Here is a 24,746-nt window from a genome sequence, read left to right as displayed (position 1 = left end):
GAGCCTGCGCCCGGCCCCCGCGCTGCTGCGCGTCCCGCCCCCCCCCCCCTCCTCCCCCCCGCCCATCCGCCCCCCCGCGGGCAGCGCCGGGACCCCCCTCCCCCTCCCTCTTTCGGCCATTTAACCCACCCCCGGCGGAATCTTTATTTGACTTTATTACTTTAATTTTAAGCCTCCCCCCTCTCCCCCCCCCCCCCGCTTCAATTCAGCTCGGAGGGGTCGCTGAGCCGCACCCCCTGCTCCCCCTTCTTCCCACCCCCCCCCGCTACCAACCTCGTCGCTTCCTTTCCCCACCCTCGCGAATAGGGAGTCCCCGTGGCGGAGCGGAGCCGGGCAGCCCCCTCCCCGCCCGCCCGGCCCCGGCGCCCGCAACCATCCTCGGCCGCCCGGGAGGAGGGGGAAGGTAGGCAGAGAGCGGGGGAGGGGCCGGCTCCTTCCTCCTCCTCTTGCCGCTGCCGTGGGCTCGGCCCCTCTGCCTGCGCCCGAGGGGGGGGCAGCGCAATACTGAGAGCGAGAGAAAGAGGAAGGGGAAAAAGAAGAGGAGAAAAGGGCGGAGGAGGGAAAGGAGAAGGGGGGGGGGAAAGCAGAGAGGGTGTCGAAACCCGGCCCCCCGGCTCCCCATCCCGCGATCGGCGCTGCCTCCATCAGGACAACAACCCCTCCTCCTTCTGCACAACAAGATGTGAAGCGGAGACTCCTGGGACTTATCCTCATCCTCCTTCCAGCTCCCCTTGCTGCAGCCATTAAGCGGAGCGACCGAGAGGAAGACGCGCGTTGGAGCTGGGGCCGCCCGGCCGCCCGCCTGCCCCCGGCCCGTTCGCTGCCGGTGGGTTCTTTTTCGCAGGGTGGTGTCGGAGGGGGAAGGCGCTGCTGCTGCTGCTGCGGGAGGAGGAGGACGGCGGTCGTTTTTTCTTTTTTCCTCCTCCTTCTTCTCTCCCCTCCTCCTTCGCCCGCCTCCTGGTGGCGATGAGGAGGAGGAGGACGGCGCCGAGGAGGAAGAGGCTGATGGCGGCGGTGAGGAGGCAGCAGCAGGAGGAGGAGAAGAGCTCCCGGAGGATGAAGATGATGATGGTGACGGCGGCGAGGAAGCACCAGCAGCACAACAGCCGGGATTAATCTCACTGGAAGGGGGAAAAAAAACAAAATACAAACCAACAACCAAAAAACCAAACAACAACAACAAAAAAATAACCAACCAACCAACACCACCAGCCTCGTTGGTTTTTTTTTTTTTATTATTTTTGGGGTTTTTTTCTGAATTATTTTTAATTTTTTTTTAATTCTTATTTTTGGCGGGGGCTCTTGCCAGCCCCGCGCCCGCGGGCCGAGGCCTCGCTCAGCCCCTCCGCTCCCACCTCGCCCCGCTCCTCCCAGGGGCGGAAAAAGGGGAACTCGACCGCTCCTCGCCCCTCCGCGTCGTCGCTCCGCAGCCCCCCGAGGGCCCGGCCCCAGGAGGTTGGGGTTTGGGGGCTCCCCCCGCCGTCTCTCTGCTCGGAGTGATTGTCTAAAAAAGAATTAAAAATGGCCGAGAATGTGGTGGAGCCGGGCCCGCCTTCAGCCAAGCGGCCTAAACTCTCCTCGCCGGCGCTCTCCGTGTCCGCCAGCGACGGCACAGGTCAGTCTCGGGGCCCGTGGCCTCGACCAGCTTTCTCTCCCTTTTCTCCCCTATTTCTCCCCTCTCCTGCCCGAATCCCCCCTTCTTCCCTCTGCCTCGGGCCTGCCCTCGGCCTTTCTACGCTTCCCTCCCTTCCAGCCCCGACCCTATTCCCTTCACGGCGCAGGAGGCTGTTCGCGTCTTTCTGCCCTTCTGTTTCTTTTGGAAGCGAAGCTGCTCGCTGCATTGTGCTTTTGGGCAATCGCTGACGAGATTTAGTCCTTTTCTTGTCTTTTACACTGTAGCTGTGGCAGAGCTCCTCGCGAAGCCGGCTGCCTTGAATTCCTGTTGCAGAAAATTGAAATTGCACAGAAGCATCATCTTTAGCACTCTTTATTGTTGAATTTATGGGTGTGCCTGTCCACATACACGAATGCATGGCTTATTTCTTATTTTACATAGATACACGTGTGTATTTTTTCTTCTAGAGCTCGTTTAGAAATTACATTTATTTCTCTGTTCCTTTTTCCCCTCTCTCCTGTGCACGCTGCTTATTTGATCATTATTTTTTTGTGATTCTTCGCAGAAGAACATTCAAAATTGGCTTTTTCATTTGCTTCGAATAGCTCTTTTGCCAAAGTCGGTAGCCTAAAGCCTGAATCCAGATTGCCAGTTTAGGACACGAGGTTCATCGGGACTCTTAGAGAAACAAAATGTTACTTTACCTTATTTGCATCAAGAATCAATATGGAGTGCACTTCTTCTTGCATCTCCCATTTCTTTGCTGTGAGACTAAAATGTCTGAAATTGCCCTGTAGACAGATCAGGGGCTTCTCTGCAGTCCTTGCAGAGGCCCTTGGTGATGCTGTGGAGGTGGAAAGCGATGGGTGTCCTAACCCCTTGCAGATAGATCTGGTTGTGTTGGGAGGGCAGAGAGTGTACCAAAGGGATGTTCAGCTCTTGGATGCTTCTTGAAACAGATGAGCTTTTGGTATCGTTCTACTGTGAGTGCACTTGGTTACCTGTCCCCTAGAGTCTCATTCCAGTCACTTTAGGTCTTCTGGAGCCTGTGGAGATGTGGACAGCAATCAGAGCTGCTGAAAAAAAGGAACAGTTTTAAAAGGATAAGATGGCTGATTGATCAGTCGCTTGACAGTAAGCAGAAGGTTACAGGATTCGGTTGGATCGAGCGGTGGCTGTGGTGCTGCTTGGAATCATGTTCAGATTGTGACTTTTGTCTTCCTTGTACTTGGTGAATGACATATTTGTTCTGAAAAGTTTGTGTGCAACTTTTAGAGCGTGTTAGATCCAGGAAGGATAGTGTGTGACTGGAGGTAATGACTATTCCCCCCAATATCAACAGGTCTTCAGTGAGAGAGCAGAAGAGGGCTGGAGATTGTTTAGCCAGAGCTCATTGCTGGGCTTGGAAACCAGTGCCTAATTCAGCAGTAACCATTTTGACTTTGCCTTGGCAGTGGTGATCTCGTTCTGTTTGTGGATGTGAATTAATGTGTTGGTTTTTAATTGTGAGCTTATCGAGCAGCTTAATAAATGAACTTTTTCTAGTTACAGTGAAACACTGAGGAGTATTGAGCAGAAACTCAGAAGTGGCAGCACAAAATGGAATAAAATTCTTGTAGAGTCACTGAGGTGGTCATCATCTGGTGGCAATGCAGAGGTTTGTAGTGCTGCAGACACTTCACAGATACTACACAGGGGGTTTTTAACCCTGCTGGCTTCCTCACTGACAGCTTTTAACCTGCATTTGGGACACTTCCACTTTTTTTTTTTTTAACTTACTACACCTGTTTCTCTGATGAAATAAAATCAAGTGTGCCGAACCAATAAATATATTTTGAAGGTTATGTTTTTCAATTGCTGCTTGCGTGGCTCTTTTTTCGGTCTCGCTTTTGCTGTTGTGGGAAGCGACTTTCAAGTTGCCATTTTTAACCTATCTGCTCTTTAAATTTGTTTTAAAATAGTGAAGCAGCTCTCCTATGATAAATTCCACGTGGGGAATCTGCTAGTTTGTCCTCACTCCTGAGTTCACTATAGAAAATCAGAAACATGGTGCTCACGTGTTTATTCCAGCACTCTTTTTAAACTCAGGGTTCGATTTCCATATTCAACCTGGAGGGAGAGAGGTTAAGAACCTTCAAGGGTCCATCAAACTTTGCAGCCCATGTGCACAGTGGGACTGTGAGCGTGTTTCCTCTGCTGTGAACTTGTCTTGATTTCTTAATGTGAAGTACAGTTTCAGCCTGTTAGGTACCTGGAAGTGATGGCTGGCTGTAGTTAACTTACTCCCAACCTGGTAGGAGTTTGGTGTATTTATGTTGGTGACTGAGCCTCTGATTCACCCACGTTTTCATTTCAGGATGATGCTCATATTCTGGCATTGGAATATACTAAACTCAAATAATTAGTTGGATAGAAGAATGGTAATCATATTCGTATTATCTTCGGGTATTAAGGCTCAGAGCTTTACTGTGGGCTCACCTTTTATTGGCACAGTGTCCTCAGTGTGGCATGTAAATTTGGCACGGTGCTAGCAACTTTTCTGTACTGAGTGGCTACATTGAGAAAAGTAATTTGCCAGTGTAGCTTTATTTGCTTACCCTTCGGCTCTGGTAGAAACACTGTTTTCATATGTTGCATTTAGTCTGGGAAGATTTTTTTTTTTTAACACTATATTAGCAAATTAATTGTATACCTCAGTCTATTTGCTATAATGGCATAATTTCAGTGCATCCTGAGAAATTATCTCCTTGAGTACGTGCGTAGAAATCCCTCATAACAGTTCATTTTTAACTGGGTGCTTTGCAGCATTGATTTTTCCTGTGTTCCTTCAGTTTTTCCTGTGGTGATGCTGAGATTGCCACGTACAAATTTCTACCTGGTGTCTTCAGTAAGGATGAGGTTAATCATTTTTTTACAATGCTCACTGCCCTTAGAAATAACCCGGGTTTCTGTACTGCGAAAGCTTTTGGGGCTGCGGACTCCAAACTGCTGTCTTTCATCAAGGAATAAAAATGAAGGAATAGTGGATAGGAATATACACAGCACTGCAGTGTGCCGGTACGGTATCGCTGCTTTGGTTGTTAGATCTGAAAATAGGATTGGAAGTGCTTAGTGTTTCTGACTTGCTCTAAGTCAGTTTTCTACGATTAATTAATTGGCACATGTTCTATCAGACACCACTGCCAATTTGATATGTGCCTTAACTTTCCTCAGTTTCACGTATCCAAAAGTCTCATTTTCCTGAGTGCTAACGCATCTTCAGTCTCTCCATTTCACAACCTGTCTTACACACAGTTTGTCGTCTTGTTTTGTTAGTTTCTTTCAGGAACCGCTTTTGACCTTTACAACTTTCCTCTCCCTTACAGCAAAGGTTTAAATCTTGCATGAAAACAACCCAAAAAACAAACCAACCCCAAACTTCTCACCTGGACTTCTACAGTTTTGACTGATCCTCATCTTTCATTTGTTCCAAATGTTATCAGACTGTTTCTTTGCTTGAAGTGAATCTTACTTATCTTGTCTTACTGCCTTTTCCGGATGCACTTGTAAGGTTTTCAACTGTTTTCACTCTGCTATGGATTTTTTTTTTTTATAGTTTGTATACACATCTTTTAAATAACTTACACAAATCTGTTTTCTGGCCAGTGTCAAAGACCAAGTTGTTATCTGCTTGGAGCCATCAGTTCAATATTTCTATTCCTTCCTGTTGAGCCACTTTTTTCTTTTTTTCCCCAAGTATTACTTGTAGTGAGATGAGAAATGCATTAAAATAGAGTTTGTGGATAATATAGTCTGTAAACCAGGTGTTGCAGTAGATTATCTTCAAGCCAGGAGCAGACACTGCGTCTGCCAGGGAGAGTGAAGGGGTATCTTTGCCTTATAGTTGTCTGGGCTGTCAAAGTACCTGCATTAGGAGGAAGGTTTATTAAATATTTTGCAAAGCGACCGTTCTGATGGCGCTTAGTAACTTTTCAAAGGAAATCTTACAGGCTTTGGATGTTTCTGCATTTTCAAATGGCTGTGCTGCTGCTTTTGCTACTCTGCTGAGTTGGGTGTGTCTTACACAGGTCATGAAAAATACCCTGCTAACTTTTGCATCTTTTCTCCACGTTGTCAGAGCGGGGTCAGGATTTAGTCCAGGCAGGCCCTAGTTCAGATCATTGGTCAGTTCTGTATTTGCAAGAAAAACCCTTCACCCTTCAGAAGGCTCCATCCTGGGAGAGTGTAGTGGAATCTAGAGCTTTTTCGAGAATATCTGTTTTATGAGGTACTGGGGATCAGCAATGTCCAAATTACAAAGGTACAGGAAAAACAGTTTTTGCAGGAAAAGTTCGAAGTGATTTTATTAATAGATTTTAATTTGCTGTGATTTCATGTGTATTTTTTTGCCTTCTCTTCACAGGCTGCTCTTCAGAGGAGCAGCCTTTCAGTGCGTGTTCTAACAACACAGTGCCATTACTTTAATTTTGCTCATCACCATAAGTAGTGCCCCCTTAGAGAGGGTTTGGCCAGAAGTCACCCAGAGTTATTATCTGGCAAACAGAGTATTTTTGCTGCGTCGTTTTCACCATCAGATAAACACCACACACCTCTCTCCAAGGACTTGGGTTTTCTGTCTTTCCTTACGCTGTAGCAGCAGGCTGAAGTAAAATACATCTGTGTCTGCATATGGTTGTATGCAGTGACAGCACATCCGTGGTTAGGTTGTGTTTGTAGGACTTCAAGTAGAAGTGGATGCAGGGCAATTCACAGAAGTCCTTTTCCTGAGCAGTGACTGATGTATTGGCCAACGTGATTTTGTTTGCTTCCTAAATAGCAACAGGTTTGCTTAAAATGCCTTGGCATACGAACGTGTTTAGAGCTCTGCAAAATGTGTTATTTTCTTTTTCAAGCACTCTTCTCTTACAGAACTTTCTGATGAAAGTCAGGAAAAGGAATGATAAATTCTCTATTCCATTCATAAGTAACTCATGGCTTAGTTGGCTGTGCTTACAGGAACAGCGCAGATACAAAACCATGGTCTAAGCAAGGATTTGCATCAAAAAAGTAAAAGTTGACTGCAAGATTTTCAGAAACTATGCAGATCTCATTCTATTATTGATGACTGTAAAATGGGCTGGATAAACCTTTAGCTCTTTTCCATTTTTGACAGTGCAAAACTCCTCTGTACTGCATCTATTCTGCATCGCCACAAGAAGTGGAATTTTGAACTGCATTTATTTCCTTGCAGAACTGTGAGGTTCCTGGATATCAGGAGCTCCAGCTGAATTACTGGTTCAAGCTGACTCTGATGTGCTGACTTCTGGTTTCTGTATCTATGAAGTTGATACTACCTTTCTGGTTTTATTCAGGAGTAATGTTGAATGAACTCAAGTCAGTCAGAAAACTGACTTCACTCTGCTAATTGTGTATGCAGATTGCATCATTTCAGAGTTGGAGATGACAACGAAGTCAGCTTCATTCTTTCCTCGAAACTGATTTGTAACCATTTTTGAAATGAGGGTGATGATGTCTGTTTGCAGACATAAAGGTGTTCCCTTCCTATCTGCACGTACTCATTTTTTTTGCCTGTGAGTGTAGCAAACCAGCAGCTCTCAGACTGCAGAGACCACCAGCTTTCCAGACTTGTGTGCATGATGCTCCAGCATTTATCAGACTCCTGGCTAAAATGCCTTTCTTACTCTCTAGCAATACCACAGAGGAGCAGTATGTAACCTAATGTGGCCCTATGGGAATTTCAGTGGCATCCAAAAGCGGGATACTCTTGGGAGTAAGGATACTAATTTGAGACTTGAAAGGTAGCACAATGAAATTCATGCGAACACCAGCACGCTCACAAGTTAATGGTTAACTGTGTGACTTCAGCACCTTGGAATTGAAATATCAGCGCTTCATCTTATTTGGATCATCAGGACATCAAGGCTGGTACCTTTTTGCTGTATTACATAAAAATGTGAGTACGCTGCTGCACAAAGAACCGTGTTTCTGAGCTTCCGCCTTAAGTAATGTCTTCCCTGTATGATTATAACATTTCAGTTTCCCTAGAGCAAAATCCATGCTCCAGAATCATGACGTTTTCACTCTTTTTCAGCAGTGAACTGCACTCATCTGTATCTCTAAATGCTGCTTTGTAAAAAAGCTTTGACTGAAAGTGAAAACACAATATTCATCTGATGTTGCAAAAAACCTCACGTTATCCAGAGTCTACTAAAACTGGTCTGTAAACTAGTTGGAGTAGAGTATAAATTAAACTTGTAGATTAATTTTCTGCATGGAATTTAGACTTTTCTCCTAAATATAAGTTGAAAGGGGTTGAGAATAACTTGTAAAATGAAGAAAGCGTGCGGTCCTAAAATAACCTTTGATAGATGTTGAGCAGTAAGTGGCTACTTCTTTAAAATGACTTTTTTATGCTTGCAAAATTCTGATGTTTCTATCTGCTAACTAGTATGAAATCATGTGTTCTAGATAAGGAATTGCACTTCTTGACCAACAAACTTCTGGTTGTTTTTAAAAACCGATGCCTGGAGCTGTGTGCTAGCATGACTTGCTGACATGTTTTGTGCCTTTGCACGTGGTATCTTCTAGGGGTGCTGAGCCCGCTCTCAGAATGAGTAGCATGCGTCCCTTTCAGATGTATTTTTTGCTTGTGTTGTTTGTGGTTTGTCTTCAAGTTATCAAGTTCCTTGATGTGGTGAGCAAATTTAGGTCTTCACTGGATTAGCAGGAAGGAAGGAGGAGGCAGCGCTTCCCCAGTTTCTCGCAGGGAACAGAATTAAAAATTAAGTCTATTGCGAAGGCTGTGTTATTGAAATACTGTCATACAGCATAAGAATTCTCAGCTGTTCTTGCACAAGCAGTAGTGAAGACCTCCGCATCGTGCTTCCACTTTGGCTGTGTATGATGACTGCAGTTACACAGAGGCTGATGCCGTAGGATTTTGGAAGCAGCAGTAGTAGCAGTGCTGAATCTAGACCTTAATTGTGTAGGCTGATGCTGAATAGTTTTTTCCCCCTTTTGTCTTACATCAAATTAGTAGATTATTTTAAACTCTACAATTTAAGGTAGGAAAAATGGTTTGGCAAAGTTCTCGTTACCGTCAGGTAATTGTGGCTTCACAGACCATCTTATGTGAAAAGCTTTCTCTTTCAAGGCTTTTAATCATAAGCGTAAATCTGGTCTCCAAAATATAGCAAAACTCTCTCACACCCACTTGGTAGGAATCTTGAGAGTTTTTGCCTCTTTCTTAGTGTGCTTTTCCCCCACTAAAGTTGCCTGAACATGCTTGGCTTCATCTTCTGCCATTGCAGATGCCGTGGGAATTGATGATTTTCTTTTATTAGTGCTTTGTTACCAGTCTGTGCTTCACCTTTGCTTCTGCACTTTCATGGATACCTCAGAGTTGTCTGGTGAGAATGCAGCCCAGCGTCCCATTCTGCCACTTTTACTTCTTGTGTTCTTACCCCCCCACACCCCCCCTTTTTTTTGTTTTGTTTTGTTTTTAAGGGCATTTCAGGCAATGCCTTTTAGGGCCTGTACTACTGGTGCTGCTTACTATTGGGTGTTGGTTGTACCTGCTGGGCTTTCCTGCTGTTATACTTTGGCTCTGTTCAATTCCTGGTTAGATTTGATGTTACCATGTGGGGAAGGAAGATACTGTGCTCAGCACCTTATTGCTGCTATTTGTCTGAAAGCATAGCATAGGTTTCATGTTTTCTGTGTAGTCTCTCATCATCCACAGCTCCTGTCAAACCTGTCACGTGCATACTTTGTGTTCAGTGTCCTGTAGTGAGCCTTGCCCACGTGACTCATTGTGAACCGAAGGACTGTGGTATTATTTGATCCACTGATACATTTCTGGAACCCAGGAATGCCAGTGGAAAAAGGGGACTGCTCAGCAGCTTGATGTCTGAGTTCAGAACGTATCGTAGTCCATGGGATGCAGGGACAGAAACTGAAAGTCTCATTCCTTCTGTACGGTCAGCAACAAGCACTGGAATGAGTTGGCTTACGTGACTGACATCACTGTCAGCAAATGATGCCGTTTCTTCACATATACCACCGCCTTCAAGACGGAGTGCTTACATTTGCTGAGGCTGCGGTCCAGAGCATGTAAAATTGAAGTGTTCTGGGCTGTTTTGTAGCATGTAAGCAAGTTCTCAGAAGACTGACAGGATTCATTGTAGTCCTTTTGCTAGTACCGGCTAATCTCCCTATTGACAGAAACTCCCATTTAGTTCTGAAACGCGGTGGGAAGAGAAACTAACATATGCCACTTAAATCCATGCGTGAGTTTCTTTGCTGACTAGTTAGTAGGAATATGTTGTCCTTGTGCTGTGAGCACTTTTGTCAGAAATGTCTACCTTGCCTTGCGTGCTTTGACAGCTGTTATCACTGGGGCTGCCTGGCACTCTTGCAGTAATACTAGCTTGAAATACCTACTTTGAGACTTGGTTGAAAAGGCACTGATTTCTTAATGACTTATGGGTTTTGATTGCTCACCGTGAATCTGTAGCGGTTTAAGGGTCTTCTTGATGTCAGGTGGGTTTCCATCCCAGTCTAGCAGTCTCCTTGTGTCATGCAGATTAGGTGCTGTCAAAGGCAAACTTAGCAGAAATGTTTGTAGGGTCCAAAACTGAGAAGCAATGCGCCACATACAAGGAAAAGCTGACATGGTGATTTTTGCAGTCACTCTCAAAGCAGAGGATACAGTTCGTGTGACTAAATCTAGGTGAGCTGGGCTGCTGCTACAAAAGATGGACCCATTCCATCTGCTGGCTTTCCTCACCCACTTTCTTACAACAGATCTAACGCAGCCGTGGCGAATTGGCTGGTTTCTTCACTCTACAAAGACTCATTTTGACATTCAGTGGCGGTACAGTGGGAATTATTATATGCCTTTGCATGCAGAGATTATTTCAGTTTAACACTTAGTACCTACTTGGATGTTGTGTTTCGGAGGTACCTTCCATCTTTTGTAATTTCAGATGGCAGGAGCATCTACTTCACTTTCCTTTACTAGTGAGATGCACTAATAATGCCATTAACATCATCTCGTGAAATCACTCTGTTCTAACACTTACTGCCTGCTGATCCTGATGAGCTCTTAGGTCAGTCTTTGGCTGTTCTGTTCTGTCCCAGCTTCTCTTTGTCTGTGATTACGCATCGTAGTCTCTAAGGTTTATGAATCAGGTAGGGAAACCTTTGCAGGACTCTTCTGCCTCCTTCCCCTTCCCACTACCAGCTTTGTTTTCTTAGTAAGAAATCTTCACGTGTGTCTTCAATGATAAAAGATTGCAGGGCTAGCAATGGCACTGGAAAGCCAGCCAGTTCTATGTGTTTTTATCACCTCTGTCTTAAGCTATTCTATTGGCTCTTGTGTGGATGTATTTGCTATGATTGTCACGTACCCAGAGCTGTCTGCCCTCACCTTGTCAGCGTTTGGTGTGGCCGTAGGTAGGTCTCTATGGCAGACTGTAGGAGAGCAGTACATGTAAAGGACTGGAATGGATTGTAATGCGTGCCATGTGCACACAAAGTCCTATTTTTCTGTATGGCCCTTTGAGACTGTTCGTGTTTCAGTCTTTTGCCTGAAATCTTCTGCCTCCTGCCAGTTGACTAGAAGTGTGATTCCTCAGCTGAGCAGATAACTGAGCATTTTTCTTTGTGTTCTTTTAATCTGGTTGGAAAAGACTTAGGAGTTTGTGCTCTGGAAAAGGCTTGGGGAAAAAAAAGGGGGGAAAAGTGGCAAACAGTGTCAGAATGGTGCTTCACTGGCATTATGATTCTGTATAGGTGCTGTATTCTTATATCATAACTCTTTCATTGCACATTCTTTGTGGTTGCCAATCTTTGCAGGTTAGTTTCATGTGGAAAGAATAGGATGCTGTCTTATTTAAATTTTTGGGTATAAAAAATGGGATAATCTCACAGCCATTTAGTCATTCTGGTTTGATATGGAACTGTTGATATGTCGTGGTGTGAGAAGTTAAGTAAGAACACAGCGTTTTTATGGCTTTCTGATTCCTGCTGGTGGGTCTGCACCAAATCCACCTTGCCAAGGATTTTAGCCTGTTAGCCTGCACCAGGGCTCTTGGGTTGGATAGGAGCAAGTCCTCTTAGCAGCTGGAAATACCCACTTGCCTGATGAGGGGGAATTTTGAAAGAATGAGGTCTTCAGAGAGGCAGGTTAATGTTGTCTTGTGCAGAAGGATGAGTCTTTCTCTCTCTGAAAACACAAACTGCACTGCCCTTTCGCAGTGTTATATCTGAAATCATGTAAATAAGTCTTTCTGAGTAAATACCCGGTGATAGTTTGAAAAACAAACTGTTGTTCGTATTCAGATGGCTACTGACCACTTTCCGGGTGGTGGTGTGAATGGCTGGCTATGGAGTGGTCTTTCTCAGGGGTCATGAAATGGGATTTTGTTCTGGAATTTGCGCTGTGCTGGAGGCTGCATCTGTTGGAGTAGAAGTTCTTGTCCATCTGCTACCAGGTTTTAAATGCCAAAGAACTTGAAAAGAACTACATTCTTTTGCCTCTCTCATTTTGAAACTTCAAAAAATATTGTTTGTATTGAAGAATACTGCATCATTGAAGATGAATCCTTAGAGTGTACCAGAAAGAAGAGCTTTTAGCAGAACATTTTCTTAAACAGATGGGCTAGCTATTTTACCAATTTGATACAGCTCTTCAGTGGAAACTCTCATTCTGTCTCTGGTGCTTAGCCATGATGAAGAATACATAAGTGGAGCTATGCAGTCTCCTCTTGAAATCTCTGTTTCGGTATACCTGAATACTTGCTAACCTTTTATCATACTTATAGAATTCTAAAAAGTCACGGTCTTATCTGTAGTGGCAGTTGAGAGATTGTTTTCAGAAAAGAAAATAAATCACCAACAAAACCCCTTAGTTAGTACTGGAGTTTTGCAGTTTGGATTCAGTGTTGTATGAAACATTTTGAACATGTTTCTAATGCTGCTCAGCTTTTCTGACTTGCGTGCTGGTTTAACAGTAGTCTTTCTCCATTAGTATTTGGAACAAGTCATCCTCCAGCCTCTGAAAAATTTGCTGTAATTGACACTTCCTTCTTAGTAATTGCTGAAATAATGAGTGGTATTGTAGGTCCTTGTCTAGATCTGAAGTTTTTGAAGATGCAGTGGAAGACCTCTTACTGAACATCCACAAAATGACCTTTCTTCAGAAGTGATGCTGAACTATTTCCATCGTTAAGATTAACTTAAAAAACTAAACCAGAAAAACCCTTCACTGTGTATTCCCAAATTCCAAATGCTAAGCTTTACAGCCCAGTTGGTGGGGGTAGCTGCATCGTACAGTAAACTTTCTAGATCACTTTTGTTTCAGCTGCCTTACATTAAATACGTGGCTCAAAGTGAACACTATCTCTGCAGAGTTGGAACTTCTTTTCTTGATGAATTTGTTTGACACTGTGTAACATTCCCTTATCTATGTATCCTAAATAGTAATCTTTCTCTACTTCATTACTTGCAGAATACTTTGCAAGGGGTCTTGTGATATGAATTTTATTTAAGTGGTTTTTTCAAATCCTAGTGTGTTTTCATAGCCTTGTGGCCGGGAAGGTTATTTTGATTGTTTTCTGGCTATGCTTATTGTGGAAAAATACTGGCTATTCCATGAAGCTCAGTTTAATTGTGTAGGTCTGTTCTGGGAAGGACTGGGTGTAGAAAATTAAAAGAAACAGCCAAACAACAACAAAACTGTTTCCTTTTTACGGTTTTAGAAGCATTTTCTGAAAAGCACGTACTGATACTAGTTGTCTCTTCCTGAAAGTGATACTTCAGTGAAAGCTTAAAAATTAAGGTGGTGCTTTCTCATCAGTGTTTTAATTCTTGTTAATAACAATTGTTGGCAGACTATGGAATGTTGATAGTTTTTCCCTCCTTTCCTTTCAAATTTCCCAAGTTGGGAGATCACGTTCTTTCAAAATAAGGTGTTGTAGGAAAGTCAAGTAGAATGGTTGTCTCCAATTTAGGCTTGATAAGGTGTAGGAATTACTTTTATGATGAGTAATCAGGGTAGTTTTCAATAATAAATGATAGAGGAATTCCACTGGAACATAGCGAGTGAATTTTTGATTGTTAAATGAACAATAAAGAAAGAATTGATAGACAAGGCTTTTACTCAAGAAGAAACCTTCTACTGCTGCTTGCATTGACCTTATAAAATTTCTTGTTTTTCAGATTTTGGATCGCTATTTGATCTGGAACATGACTTGCCAGATGAACTGATCAGCTCCACAGAACTGGGACTCACCAATGGTGGTGACATTAATCAGCTGCAGACCAGCCTTGGCCTGGCACAAGATGCTGCCTCTAAACACAAGCAGCTGTCAGAACTTTTACGGGCTGGTAGCTCCCCAAATCTCAATATGGGGGTTGGTGGCCCTGGCCAGGGCATGGCCGGCCAAACTCCACAAAATAGTCCTGGAATGGGAATGTTGAACAGCATGGTGAAAAGCCCTATGGCACAGGCTGGGTTGACTTCTCCCAGTATGGCGATGGGTACAAGCGGACCAAATCAGGGTCCTTCAGCCCAATCTACAGCAGGAATGATGCCAACAGTAAACAGTCCAGTTAACCAGCCTGGCATGGGAATGAACACAGGGATGAATGCTGGCATGAATCCTGGGATGTTGGCAGCAGGCAATGGACAGGGGGTGATGCAGGGGCAAGTCATGAACGGTTCAATTGGAGCAGGCAGAGGGCGACCAAATATGCCATACCCAAACCCAGGAATGGGAACTGCTGGTAACTTGTTGGCTGAGACACTGCAGCAAGGCTCTCCGCAGATGGGAGGACAGGCTGGACTGAGGGGGCCGCAGCCTGGAGCCATGAACAAGGTAAGGCAAGCTAAGCTTGACTTTAGTACCTTTTTTCACATCATTCTATTTCATCATTTTATTTCGTGCAATAGAGATTCTGTAGAATAGGGTTTTTTGTCTTTTAAGAGTCCTGCATCTTGTGCTAAATAATTAATATACTGCCAAAGTGGTATTTATGGAATCAGGGGAAACAAGAAGTTACTCAGCAAGTATGGTTGTTCCTAGGCGAAGCAGTGGTGGTTTTTTTGTTTTAATTCTGTGGCACTACAGGTCATCAATATTAATGCAAACTTAACTTCATAGTATTTAATCTGTTCCATGCTTTTGTCCACAACTGTATCTTCTCATCTAGTGCAGTGTGATGGGAACAAAATGGGATCTTGTAGAAGTTGTGGTGCTTTTCTGTGTGTCTGTTAATGAGAGTATTTGCTGCCTGTGATCAGATGAGTATTGGTTTGTGCTGCAGCACGTGAGAAGAAGCAAATACGAGTTGGAATGGGCTGATGTGCTGGGTGTTTCAGGATATATGTTGGATTTATAGAGAAATATATACTTGAGTTACTGGAGAAAGAATGCTTGTGTGAATACCTACAAACAAGAGTTGGGTTCCCAACAGCTGTCCAATTGCACCCAGCTCTAGTTTTTAGTTTGAAAAGGTTTTGCCTACCTTTTTCTAAATTGGAAAGCTGAAGAAATATATTATGGGGGGAGATGGATATGCTTTTGTAATATAAGAGATTTGAATGAAGCTGTTGTGTAATTGCTCTGGAAAAGTGAGAGAAGACCAAATGATTTAAGTTACAAGTTGTTTAAAATTTGTCTTAGTTTGCACAAACAGCTTCATTAGCATAGGGAAACAGATGAATATTGCATACGTTTTTGGGTTTTGATTTAAAAAGCCTCAAAAATATGTAAACATTTCATTGCATTTGATGGGACTGTTTTGTGTTTATTGGTTAATGAGTGGAAGCTTTGTTTTTAGAAGGACTGAATTCTGCTGTGTTGATGATTTTGCTATGATTTAATGTACTAAGTAAAATGTTAATGTCTTATGAGCATTATTAAAATCTTTTTTGACCTTAGCTGCTTGCTCGAGCTCAGTGTGCTGCTAACTGTGGTTCTGACCAGTAACAGGTTAATTTTGTGGTCTGTTCATTTCAGGTAGCTCTGCTTGATAATTGCATTGCTGCAAAGTCGCATTGCTACAGTAGATGTAACTGTGGAAAGAAATACTTGGAAGTGTTTTTGTATTGGAATTAGTTGATTGTTGACTTTGTTATACTTTGATGTTTTAAAAAAAACAACTGTATTCAGAGGTCCAAAATTAATGCACTGAGTTTCAGGGTGAAATGTAACATCTTAATCCTTATTTACTGTGTCTAAAGTGGAGCTTTAAACTGTTAAAATAACAACGAAACACCGTGTTCTTCATCTAGGAGATATCAAGGAAGGCCACAAAATTGAGGTTTTGGCTGAAATAGTTCAAGATGAAGCCATCTTCATCGCTTCTTAAAATCCTGTAAAACCTTGTGCTTTACATCTAAAGTAAGCGGCACCTTGTGCTTCAGGGAATCTCTACACCATCACAGAACTTCTGCTTTTTTGCTTGTAGTCTCAGCCTGGTTTAAAAAAAAAAAAAAAGAAAAAAGAGATGAAAAGGGGTGGGGGGAGGTGAAAGCTGAAGGTAAAGTTCTTTAATTGTTGAGAAAAGCCTTGGAGACTCGTAGGGTGAGCTCAGCGGGCACAGCCCGCGTAAAGCAGCCCGACTGCCGGATGAGAAAGCACGGTCTGAAATGGAGGCTGAAATTCCAGAATGCCTTCAATTGGCTTGGCTGCTGGCAGGGAGCCTGTGTTTCACTTCGTGCAGCGGAGTTAGCGCAGTCTGACAACAGGCATGTCGGACTGCTTCATCTCCCCACCCATCTGCTTTTGTTTTTCCCCCACCTACAAATCTTCGCAGAGTAGATGAAAACATAGGACCCTAAGCAGTTGTTTTCAAAGGCCTTTTTTTTTTTTTAACTGATAAATTTAGCACGGTGTCGCTGCTAATGTGGGAGTTTGAAGGAAACGTATGAAAGTTACTCCACATCGCTGTGAAAAATGGGCATTATTTCAGAGCTGTCCTTTAGTAAGAGGGGGAAAAAAAAAATAGGCAAAACGTTTGGGCTGCATTCAGTGATGTTGTGTTGGCTTTCAAGAGTTGGCCCTTTATGTGGTGGGAGGTTGCTTCTGGGAGTTGTCCTTCAGTAAGACAGAGGTGTGTCATCCGCCGTGGCTTTTACAGACAGTACTGTATGTTTGGTGGTATGCTAACTTATTGGAAGGGAGGAGGTTGTGCTTTTCTAATGGTAAAGATGAACTCCAAGTGGTGCTGGATTTTTAGCAGCAGGATGGTCATGCTTCTGCTTTGTTCTGCTGTTCTATGGAGCTGCTGAAATGTTTTCTTCCTCTCCTTAAAGACTGGAAGCAGTGGGACGCTCGCTTTGCATGGTGGGCATGTTCCTCACTTTCCTAGTTGTGTAACTTTTGTTGTTGTTTGGTGGGTTTTTGGTTTTTTTTTGCCCTTGAAATCCCAAATGCCCATAACCAATTGATTTGAGGTCAGCAGATACACACATACACACACACACACACGTGCGCGTGCGCATGCGAATTGTCCTAATCAGCCACTTGTAGTGTGGTCCCATGCTGTAGCTTTATGTATGTTGTAAGCCATTTCTGGAATACAAACAGGCATTCCTATCTCTGTAGCAGTGGTGCTGAGAAATGAATCCAGGCCTGAAACTCACCTGGTCATAGGGGGAAAAAAAAAAAAAAGTTGTAATTTGAGTGAGTTTTCTGATGCACATAAGGATAGTGAAGCACTGGAACAGGTTGCCCAAGGAGGCTGTGGATGCCCCATCCCTGGAGGCATTCAAGGCCAGGCTGGATGTGGCTCTGGGCAGCCTGGTCTGGTGGTTGGCGACCCTGCACATAGCAGGGGGTTGAAACTGGATGATCATTATGGTCCTTTTCAACTCAGGCCATTCTGTGATTCTATGATGCACCTTAAATTCACCTGATGTTAGGAGAGGAGATGGACTCAAGGAGAGGGTGCTGTGGTCAGGGCATGGGCCCTGCAGTCGCTTTGGGGTGGCTTCCGAACACCTGGGAAGGTTCAGCCTGAAAGGAATGTTTGGAGAAGAAAGGATTTAGAACAAGTTTTGCTTTCTTGAATAGCTTTTTGTTTGATGGGTGCTTGATTGTGCACAGAGGAAAGATGCTCCTATTACTCTTAAAATAGAGTTTTGGAAACTGTTTGTAATGCTTTGATTCTTTCACCATTCAGGCATTTTTTTTCAGGCATTTTATTTCACTGGCTAGCCTTCCAGTTCTGATTCAAGAGTAAACAGCAAACTTAAGCTCCGTAGTAAGTTAAGAACAAGTTCACCTTCTCTGTTTTGAAGTATTCTTCATTTGGAAATACATATAGTTAAAACCTTGGTGTGGCTTTTTCTCCTGGCTCCTTCTGCAGTTCCCAGTTATCGATGAGGTCTTACAGTCCAGCCTTTTGTTAGAAGGCCATGCCCTTCACAAAATGCACAGGTCCACCTGACTTTCAGGCCATTTACATTGAGTCTCCCACTGATCCCCACAATGCTCTTTCATCAACAACAGGGATCTGAAGGTAATCCAGGTGAGTAGGGGAGCTGCTGCCTTTCCTGTTGGATCGTTTCACTTGTGTGTGAGATTACTCTAAACATTTAGAAGTGGTGTTAATTCTTTGTAACGTGGCTTATTGTCTGAGTATATACAGAGCCCCCTCTTCTTACAACAGGAGGCACTATTCTGTTTTATCAGTGCTCAGCACTTGTATTAAGAATCAATTGCCATATTTTACAAAGACGATTGTTTAGACCTTCCTTTAAATAAAACAGTCAGAAATGTCGTGTTGAAAGTTGCAGAGGCTGAAAATCATGACACCCTCCAAAAATTAGGTAAAGCAAATGTAGGTAAAGAAATACAAAAGCAACATATGTGCATTAACGTTAGTATATTCATGTCACACTTTGGGCAGCAGCAGATCAGTGTTCTTGTTGCTTTATTTGCAGTAATCATTTGACTCAGTGTGCAAGTGTGCCCATAGCATTTAGATTCTGTGCCCTAAGTGTGCCCTATGGTCAAGTACTAATTGAAAGTGTAGCTGTATGTCATGGTCCTTTGGTTTTTCTTCTTTGGTGTAAAAGGTGGATAATTGCTCAGTTTGTCTCAGTTTATGGGGAGAATGTGTTCGAGGACAGCAGGAAGGCTTTGTCTTTGGGGATCTAAGTTTGAGTGGATAAGGGAGTTTCTCACACAAATGGCAGTGAAATAATGCTTGTGTCTTGCAATAGATACCTTAGAACAGAATGAGATCATCTGCAGAGAATAACCATCATTAGCAGTCCTTGGAAAGATTGTAGCAGATATCTCTGGCACAATTTTGTTAGACTGTATGTGAGCTCTATCAGAGTTGAATGGCACCAGAAAGCAATGTACAATAAATCAGTTACAAGATCTCCTCTTTAAAGAGCCAGCTGGAATTTAATAAAAATAACTTCCCGGTTTAGGAAAGTTAATTAACTTCTACTTGCAAATATGGAAAGATTACATCAGTGCACTCTTAAACTAGTGCATGTACTACAGTTACCCCAATAGAGATGCATGGATGATAGTGCAAATGTTGGATTATTTCAATCAATGTTATAAAAACTCAACTGGTGGAGGCAGGAAAATCAAGCACGGTTGTTTTTTGCTGTGTGTAGAAGGGGTAAACATTTGAGATTACCTTTGCCACCTAGCAGCCATGCGTCGTCATCTGTTGCTTTTTATCCCTCTCCTTTATTGTGATGTGCCTCTGCTCTGCTGTGTGTGAAGGCCTCATGTATGTGATGGAAGGAACCTGAGGGTGTGAGGAGAGAAAGAGAGGTGGATGGCAGGTAGAGTAGATGAAGAAGTGCAACGGGAAGAAGGTAGGCCAGGAGTGCAGATTCTGAACTCGCTGACTTTGGTCCACAGTGCAGCCACATGTCTTTACATGGTGTTGTAAAGGAAGCCTTGTACCTACCTCATGCAGTGCCACCAGAACTGCCTTGTCTTGGTTGGCACTTCAGTGCTTGATGATGTACCTACCCCTCACCTCCGCTAACTCACTAATTTGATGGTGAACTGTATGTCAGTCTTTCTGTGTTTGTTTTTTTCCAACTGATGAACTCTGAGCCTACTGGATTGTTTATTTTAGTCTTCCTTCTATGATTAGTTATAGGTCACCTGCTTCTTCCTGCTTGATGTTCTCCCCCATTTCCCTCCCCCCTGTATGTACACACACACAGACACACACTTCCCCTTCTTATCCATGTTTCCCAGTCTGTCACATCAAATGACACTGGTATACTGCCATCAGTGCCAGGATCACTGATGAGACCCTGTGATGTCACTGTGAAGAAACTGCCACCTGCCCCTTCCCTTGACTCAGCCTGGAGCTGTGTGCACGTTGTCTGTCTCACATCAGTGGGTCAGTGACAGCAGGACTGGGGACGCCGCTGCAAAGTTTGGCTGTGGATCTGGCAGCTGTCAGTCTCACCTGGACCAAGGGATTGCTGCTTATTTCCTCCAGGAGACTGAGACTGTTGGAGCTTTAACACCCTTCTCAGGTGATGCTTATGTGTGGCTTTTGAGATCACTTTGCAATGCCTGCCCTCTGACCTGGCCATGCCCCCTTGTTGGAGGGACTGATGTTGTACCCCAAGCAGTGCCAATGGCTCGTACTTGACAATCTTTGTCAACAGGATCAGAACATCTGATCCTTTGATATCAATGGAAGAAGTCCCTCAGTTTTCTTAAGCTGAGCATCTTGCTTTCTCCCAGTGACATCACAGAAAATGTGCTATCAGCCTTCAAATCTCAATTGTTTGGTTAGTTTTCTTAAAGGCTGGTAGTAGCATAAGGTGTACAAGGTCTGTGGCGAAGTGTTAGTGATGGCTAGCATAATATATGCTCTAGCACATAGTACATGCTCTGGTGAGAGCTAACTCTGCGTCTTCTTAAAGAAATAATTCCCACAGTCTTATCTGAGCTTTGAATCTTTTGCTCAGTTTTAGGAAATGAGAATTATTCTCAATTTAGAGAAATGTCCTCAGAGGTTCCAGTGCACTTGGCTCCCTGTAGCAGTGAAGGCTTGGGTCTCACCTGTCTCATTTTGGGCAGCAGCTGCCTGTCACCGTGTATGTATTTATCACACTTGAGATGTGGCAGTGCAAAAGGAGACAAAGGAAGCATTTTTAGTTTTTCCTCATCGTTGCACAACTTATCTGCCACGTGTAGAGATTCTTTTCATTTCTCTCTAATGAATTATCACTGTGTGATTATAGTTACTGCTTGGAGTGAGGGAAGAGGTTGATATCAGGCATCTGACCAGTGAATTTCCTTGAAATGTCAGGTTTGTCAGTAAGGTTTGTGCCACTTTTCCTGTAGCATTGGTTTGTTTCAGATTTACTTTACAAATGCGAGTTGAAGGCTGCAGTAATTGATTAGCAGAAATTAAAACCTGGAAAAAAGAAAACTTTGGGTAATCACAGATAACAGATAATCCGTGGGCTCATAGGTTACTTCTATAGGAACAGGGTGCTTCTATTAGGGGAAGAGAATCTGAGAGCAAATGCGGGAGTACTTGGACAGATGCATGCCATAGGAGCCTGTATGCACTTCTTGATTAAGTCTGGGTATTTTCCTGGATCCAAACAAGCATCCAGTAGCCTGAACGCTGAGTCACACACTAATGTGAATTGAAATGTCGTAGCTCTCTGAAGTACTTGTGTGCCTTTCTTACCATGAGCTAAGGCTGCTCGAGGATCCTGCCTGACTAATGGTGAGAGCTTGGGAGTCTTAACAAAAAACTCCGGTTTTCCTGCTCTTCTTCTGTTGCCAGTTATTTGGTCTGTGAAGACCAAATTTTCTGTGAAGACTGAAAGGGAATAGAATGGAAAAAGTCAGAGGGCAAACTGCTTCATTTGAACTATTGATCCTGTTCCTTAGGTTCTAGAGTGCTCCAAGACAACAAACTGTATATTCTGTTATGCTGGAACTGTTGAGTATGCAAGTAGTCGATACATAGTGCAGAAAGGAACAAACACTGTGTATCAGTCTGCTTCCGTGGTATGGTTTGATAGCTTTGTTTTATTTGCAGCATTCCTTCTTGCTATCTTATTTGACCTCAAGTAGTGCTCGCTGCAAGTTACAGTGCCTGTGTGCTTGTGGTGTTACCTGTGTCTGTGGTGTGTTCTTAAATTGAAAGCTGTTGTGTACTGAAAATGCAGATGAGAATTGTTATAGCCCTGTGGAGGGGAGCTGTGGGGGTACTGACAGTTGAGTGGGAAGTATTTGGGGTAAACCTTGCTGATATGAATGGGGATGGTATTTGTCTCCTTTTGGTGGAAGCAGAAAATTCCTTCTCTAGTCCAGTGTACAGATTTGTGATTGAGAAACTGATATGAGAAATCAGTTGAACTACGTGGTCATTGGTTGATTGTTTTTGTTCTTTTTTTTTGTTTGTTTTTTTTTTTTTTTTGAAGAGTCAGGGCAGTTCCAACCAAATTGACTTCAGCATTGATAGATTGGCCTTTCTGTGTTCATAGGAGCAGTCAGATTGAGAAGATAATGTGTGATAGGTGTAAATACACGTGCATGAGGGAGCAAGGGAAGCGTGTGGATCAGGATTTCATTGCAGCTGTTTCATGGCTTCGATATCCTTTTCTTCTCTGAAATATTTGCATTTTGAATTGTGAACCACATTCTTACTTGAATGTTTTGCCATTTTAATTCCTAGATGGGAATGATGAGCAATCCCAGTCCTTATGGTCAGCCATACAGTCAGAATACCGGGCAGCAGATTGGAGCCAGTGGTCTCGGACCTCAGATGCAGAATAAGACTGGACTGCAAAATAGCTTACCACAGTTTCAAATGGACAAGAAGCCAGTTCCTGGGGCAGGAATGCCTAACATGGTAAGTAGAGTGAAAGATGTCTCCAGCAAATGCTGTGGCAAATCAAAGCAGAACAATGTGCAGTGCTCAGATGCTGCTGTGTTGGAGGTTTTGCAGCTGTGAATGCATGTTCTGAATCTACACATTACTTATTTGCTTAAGCTCCTAAAATGGCTGATAATGAGGAGAGAGCTGAGCTGTGCTCTCTCTGTTAAGTTGCACCTCTACTTTTCACCCTTGAAACCCTATTAGCAGCAAAAATGGAAAGGAGCTCCTTATCTGATGTTACCTTTTGCTACCTGTGTGGGAACTTCTGCTCACCTCTCCCATCCCTTCTCTTGTGTCTGGTTCACTGGGTTCCTTCTCAATGTAGTTTTGTCTTGAGGATTGTTTTTCTGCTTCTACTTCTGATGCTTTTGGGAGAAGTAGTTCTTCTCAAATGTATTACATGTGATATTGTCTAGAAGTCCCAGATGTTCATTCCTGTTGTGCTCTTACGTGAGCATATGCAATGGTCTTCGTGTTACTGTGGGAGCGCTGTTGTTCCCACATTCCTCTCAACACTGTGGCTGCAGCAAGGCTTGGAGAAAGGGGAAGTGAGTGGTGGAAAAAGTGGACGTCCCAAGCTTATAAATTACAAGCATTAGATTCACTAGCTTGAATTTAACAGTTGTGCCAAGTGCTCTAGAAGAGCAAGGGCTGAATGTGTTTTCTTTGTTATTCTAAGAGCCTAAATTGTTTAGGATGCAGACATGCGAAGTGCCCCACTGTTGTTAAGTTGAGCATGAAACACTGGAATCCTAGTATTGCCAGTTGGTTATATTAACCAATAAAGAAACTGCCAAAACTTACCAAGCTTTTGCTCAATTCAGAGCATATAACTCTTTTGAAATTGAGTTGCTACCTGGCTGGACCTGGGAATGAAGAGTTGCTGCTATCTCTCTTGTCATTTAGAATGACAGACTGCATACAGGCAGCTACGGTTGTACTGGAGCTTAGAAAAGCCCTGAAGGGACTGAATAACTGGTAGAGTCTCCTTGTAAAATGAAAGGTCAATACTGCTATGGAAGAACTGGTTTAGGAATGCAAGTAGTTGAGCTCTAAAATAACTGGAGATCTTCATTGAATGTTCCTTAAAACATTCTGTAAGTGAAGAGCCTGTTACAAACTGAAGGCTTTTGAAGTGAAACAAGCAACACAGAGTTTCCGAGCCTCTTTTTTTTGTTGAGTGCTTGTCACAATTCATCCAGAAAAAAGAGGAAATCTGAAGAAATAAACGTCAGTATGGAAGAAGTAGTAGGTGTTGCCATACTTGACATTAGTTCTCTGACATGCGTTATGCTGAAGTTGTGCTTCATTTTCAGCGGAGACTGGTAGGTGTTTTTCCTGCATATATGTACAAGCTTCCTGATGGTAAAAGGTTCCCTTAAGCTCCCTTTCATTCTCTTGTTCTAGAAATGATCTGTTGAAGTGCTTGGTAGAAGCAGGGAAAAAATTTTTCCTTCCAAAAAGTGCCTTCCTCCACTACGGCAAGAATTATGGCTGCAACTTCGTAGTTTCCAAAAGATGATTTGAGGCCCAAGCAGTCTTAATACTTCGTAGTTGGGTTAGCAGCAAGCATTAACCTGTGAGCATGTGCAAAGTGAAGTTCTGCTGGTCCTTTATAAGGCAAGAGCTAGAAATAGGGAGGGTATGACATGAGGAGGACATTGTGGTTGGCAAGTGAAGTATTGCCAGCACAGTTGTTGGCAGGGGTTTAATATGGATCATCCAGAACTACAGGTAGGTGGAATATTCCCTTGATCACACAATGTAGTAATTCTTCATATATTTGTTTCTTTTTGGTGTTTCCATGCCAAATAGGCAATTCTTAAATAGATTTATTTCTGGACACTTCTTTTCTCCTTCCTCCAGGGTCAGCAGCAGGCTCCCCAAGTTCAGCAAGCTGGGATGGGGCCAGCAGCTTCACAAGGAATGGGGTCTGGAGCTCCAACAGCAGATCCAGAGAAACGCAAACTCATTCAGCAACAACTAGTTCTCCTCTTACACGCTCACAAGTGTCAACGGCGAGAACAGGCCAACGGTGAGGTGCGGCAGTGCAACCTCCCTCATTGCCGAACCATGAAGAACGTTCTAAACCACATGACACATTGTCAGGCTGGCAAATCTTGCCAGGGTAAGTGGGGGAGGAGTGGTTATATAGATGTGGTCAACCTCTGCAAGACCAGAAGGGCTTATGGTAAAAGATGGAGAACAAGTGGGTGGCTTG

The 24,746-nt window shown here is 43.4% G+C and overlaps 1 protein-coding gene across 1 annotated transcript in view; it reads left to right on the top strand.

The window, feature by feature from the left end:
- Nucleotides 1-283: 283 nt before the first annotated feature.
- LOC100543704 (EP300 lysine acetyltransferase) overlaps nt 284-24,746 on the top strand; it is a 58,979-nt gene continuing 34,516 nt past the window's right edge. The window contains exons 1-4 of the mRNA XM_085225830.1: nt 284-1,615; nt 13,838-14,496; nt 22,322-22,498; nt 24,392-24,653. Coding sequence (XP_085081956.1) covers nt 1,522-1,615; nt 13,838-14,496; nt 22,322-22,498; nt 24,392-24,653 — 1,192 coding nt within the window. The 5' untranslated portion in view covers nt 284-1,521. The remainder of the gene's footprint in view (nt 1,616-13,837; nt 14,497-22,321; nt 22,499-24,391; nt 24,654-24,746) is intronic.

This window comes from Meleagris gallopavo, chromosome 1 (assembly GCF_905368555.1).
Source record: "Meleagris gallopavo chromosome 1, MGAL_WU_HG_1.1, whole genome shotgun sequence".
NCBI classification, from domain to species: Eukaryota; Metazoa; Chordata; class Aves; order Galliformes; family Phasianidae; genus Meleagris; species Meleagris gallopavo.
This window is presented reverse-complemented; position numbering and strand designations above follow the sequence as displayed.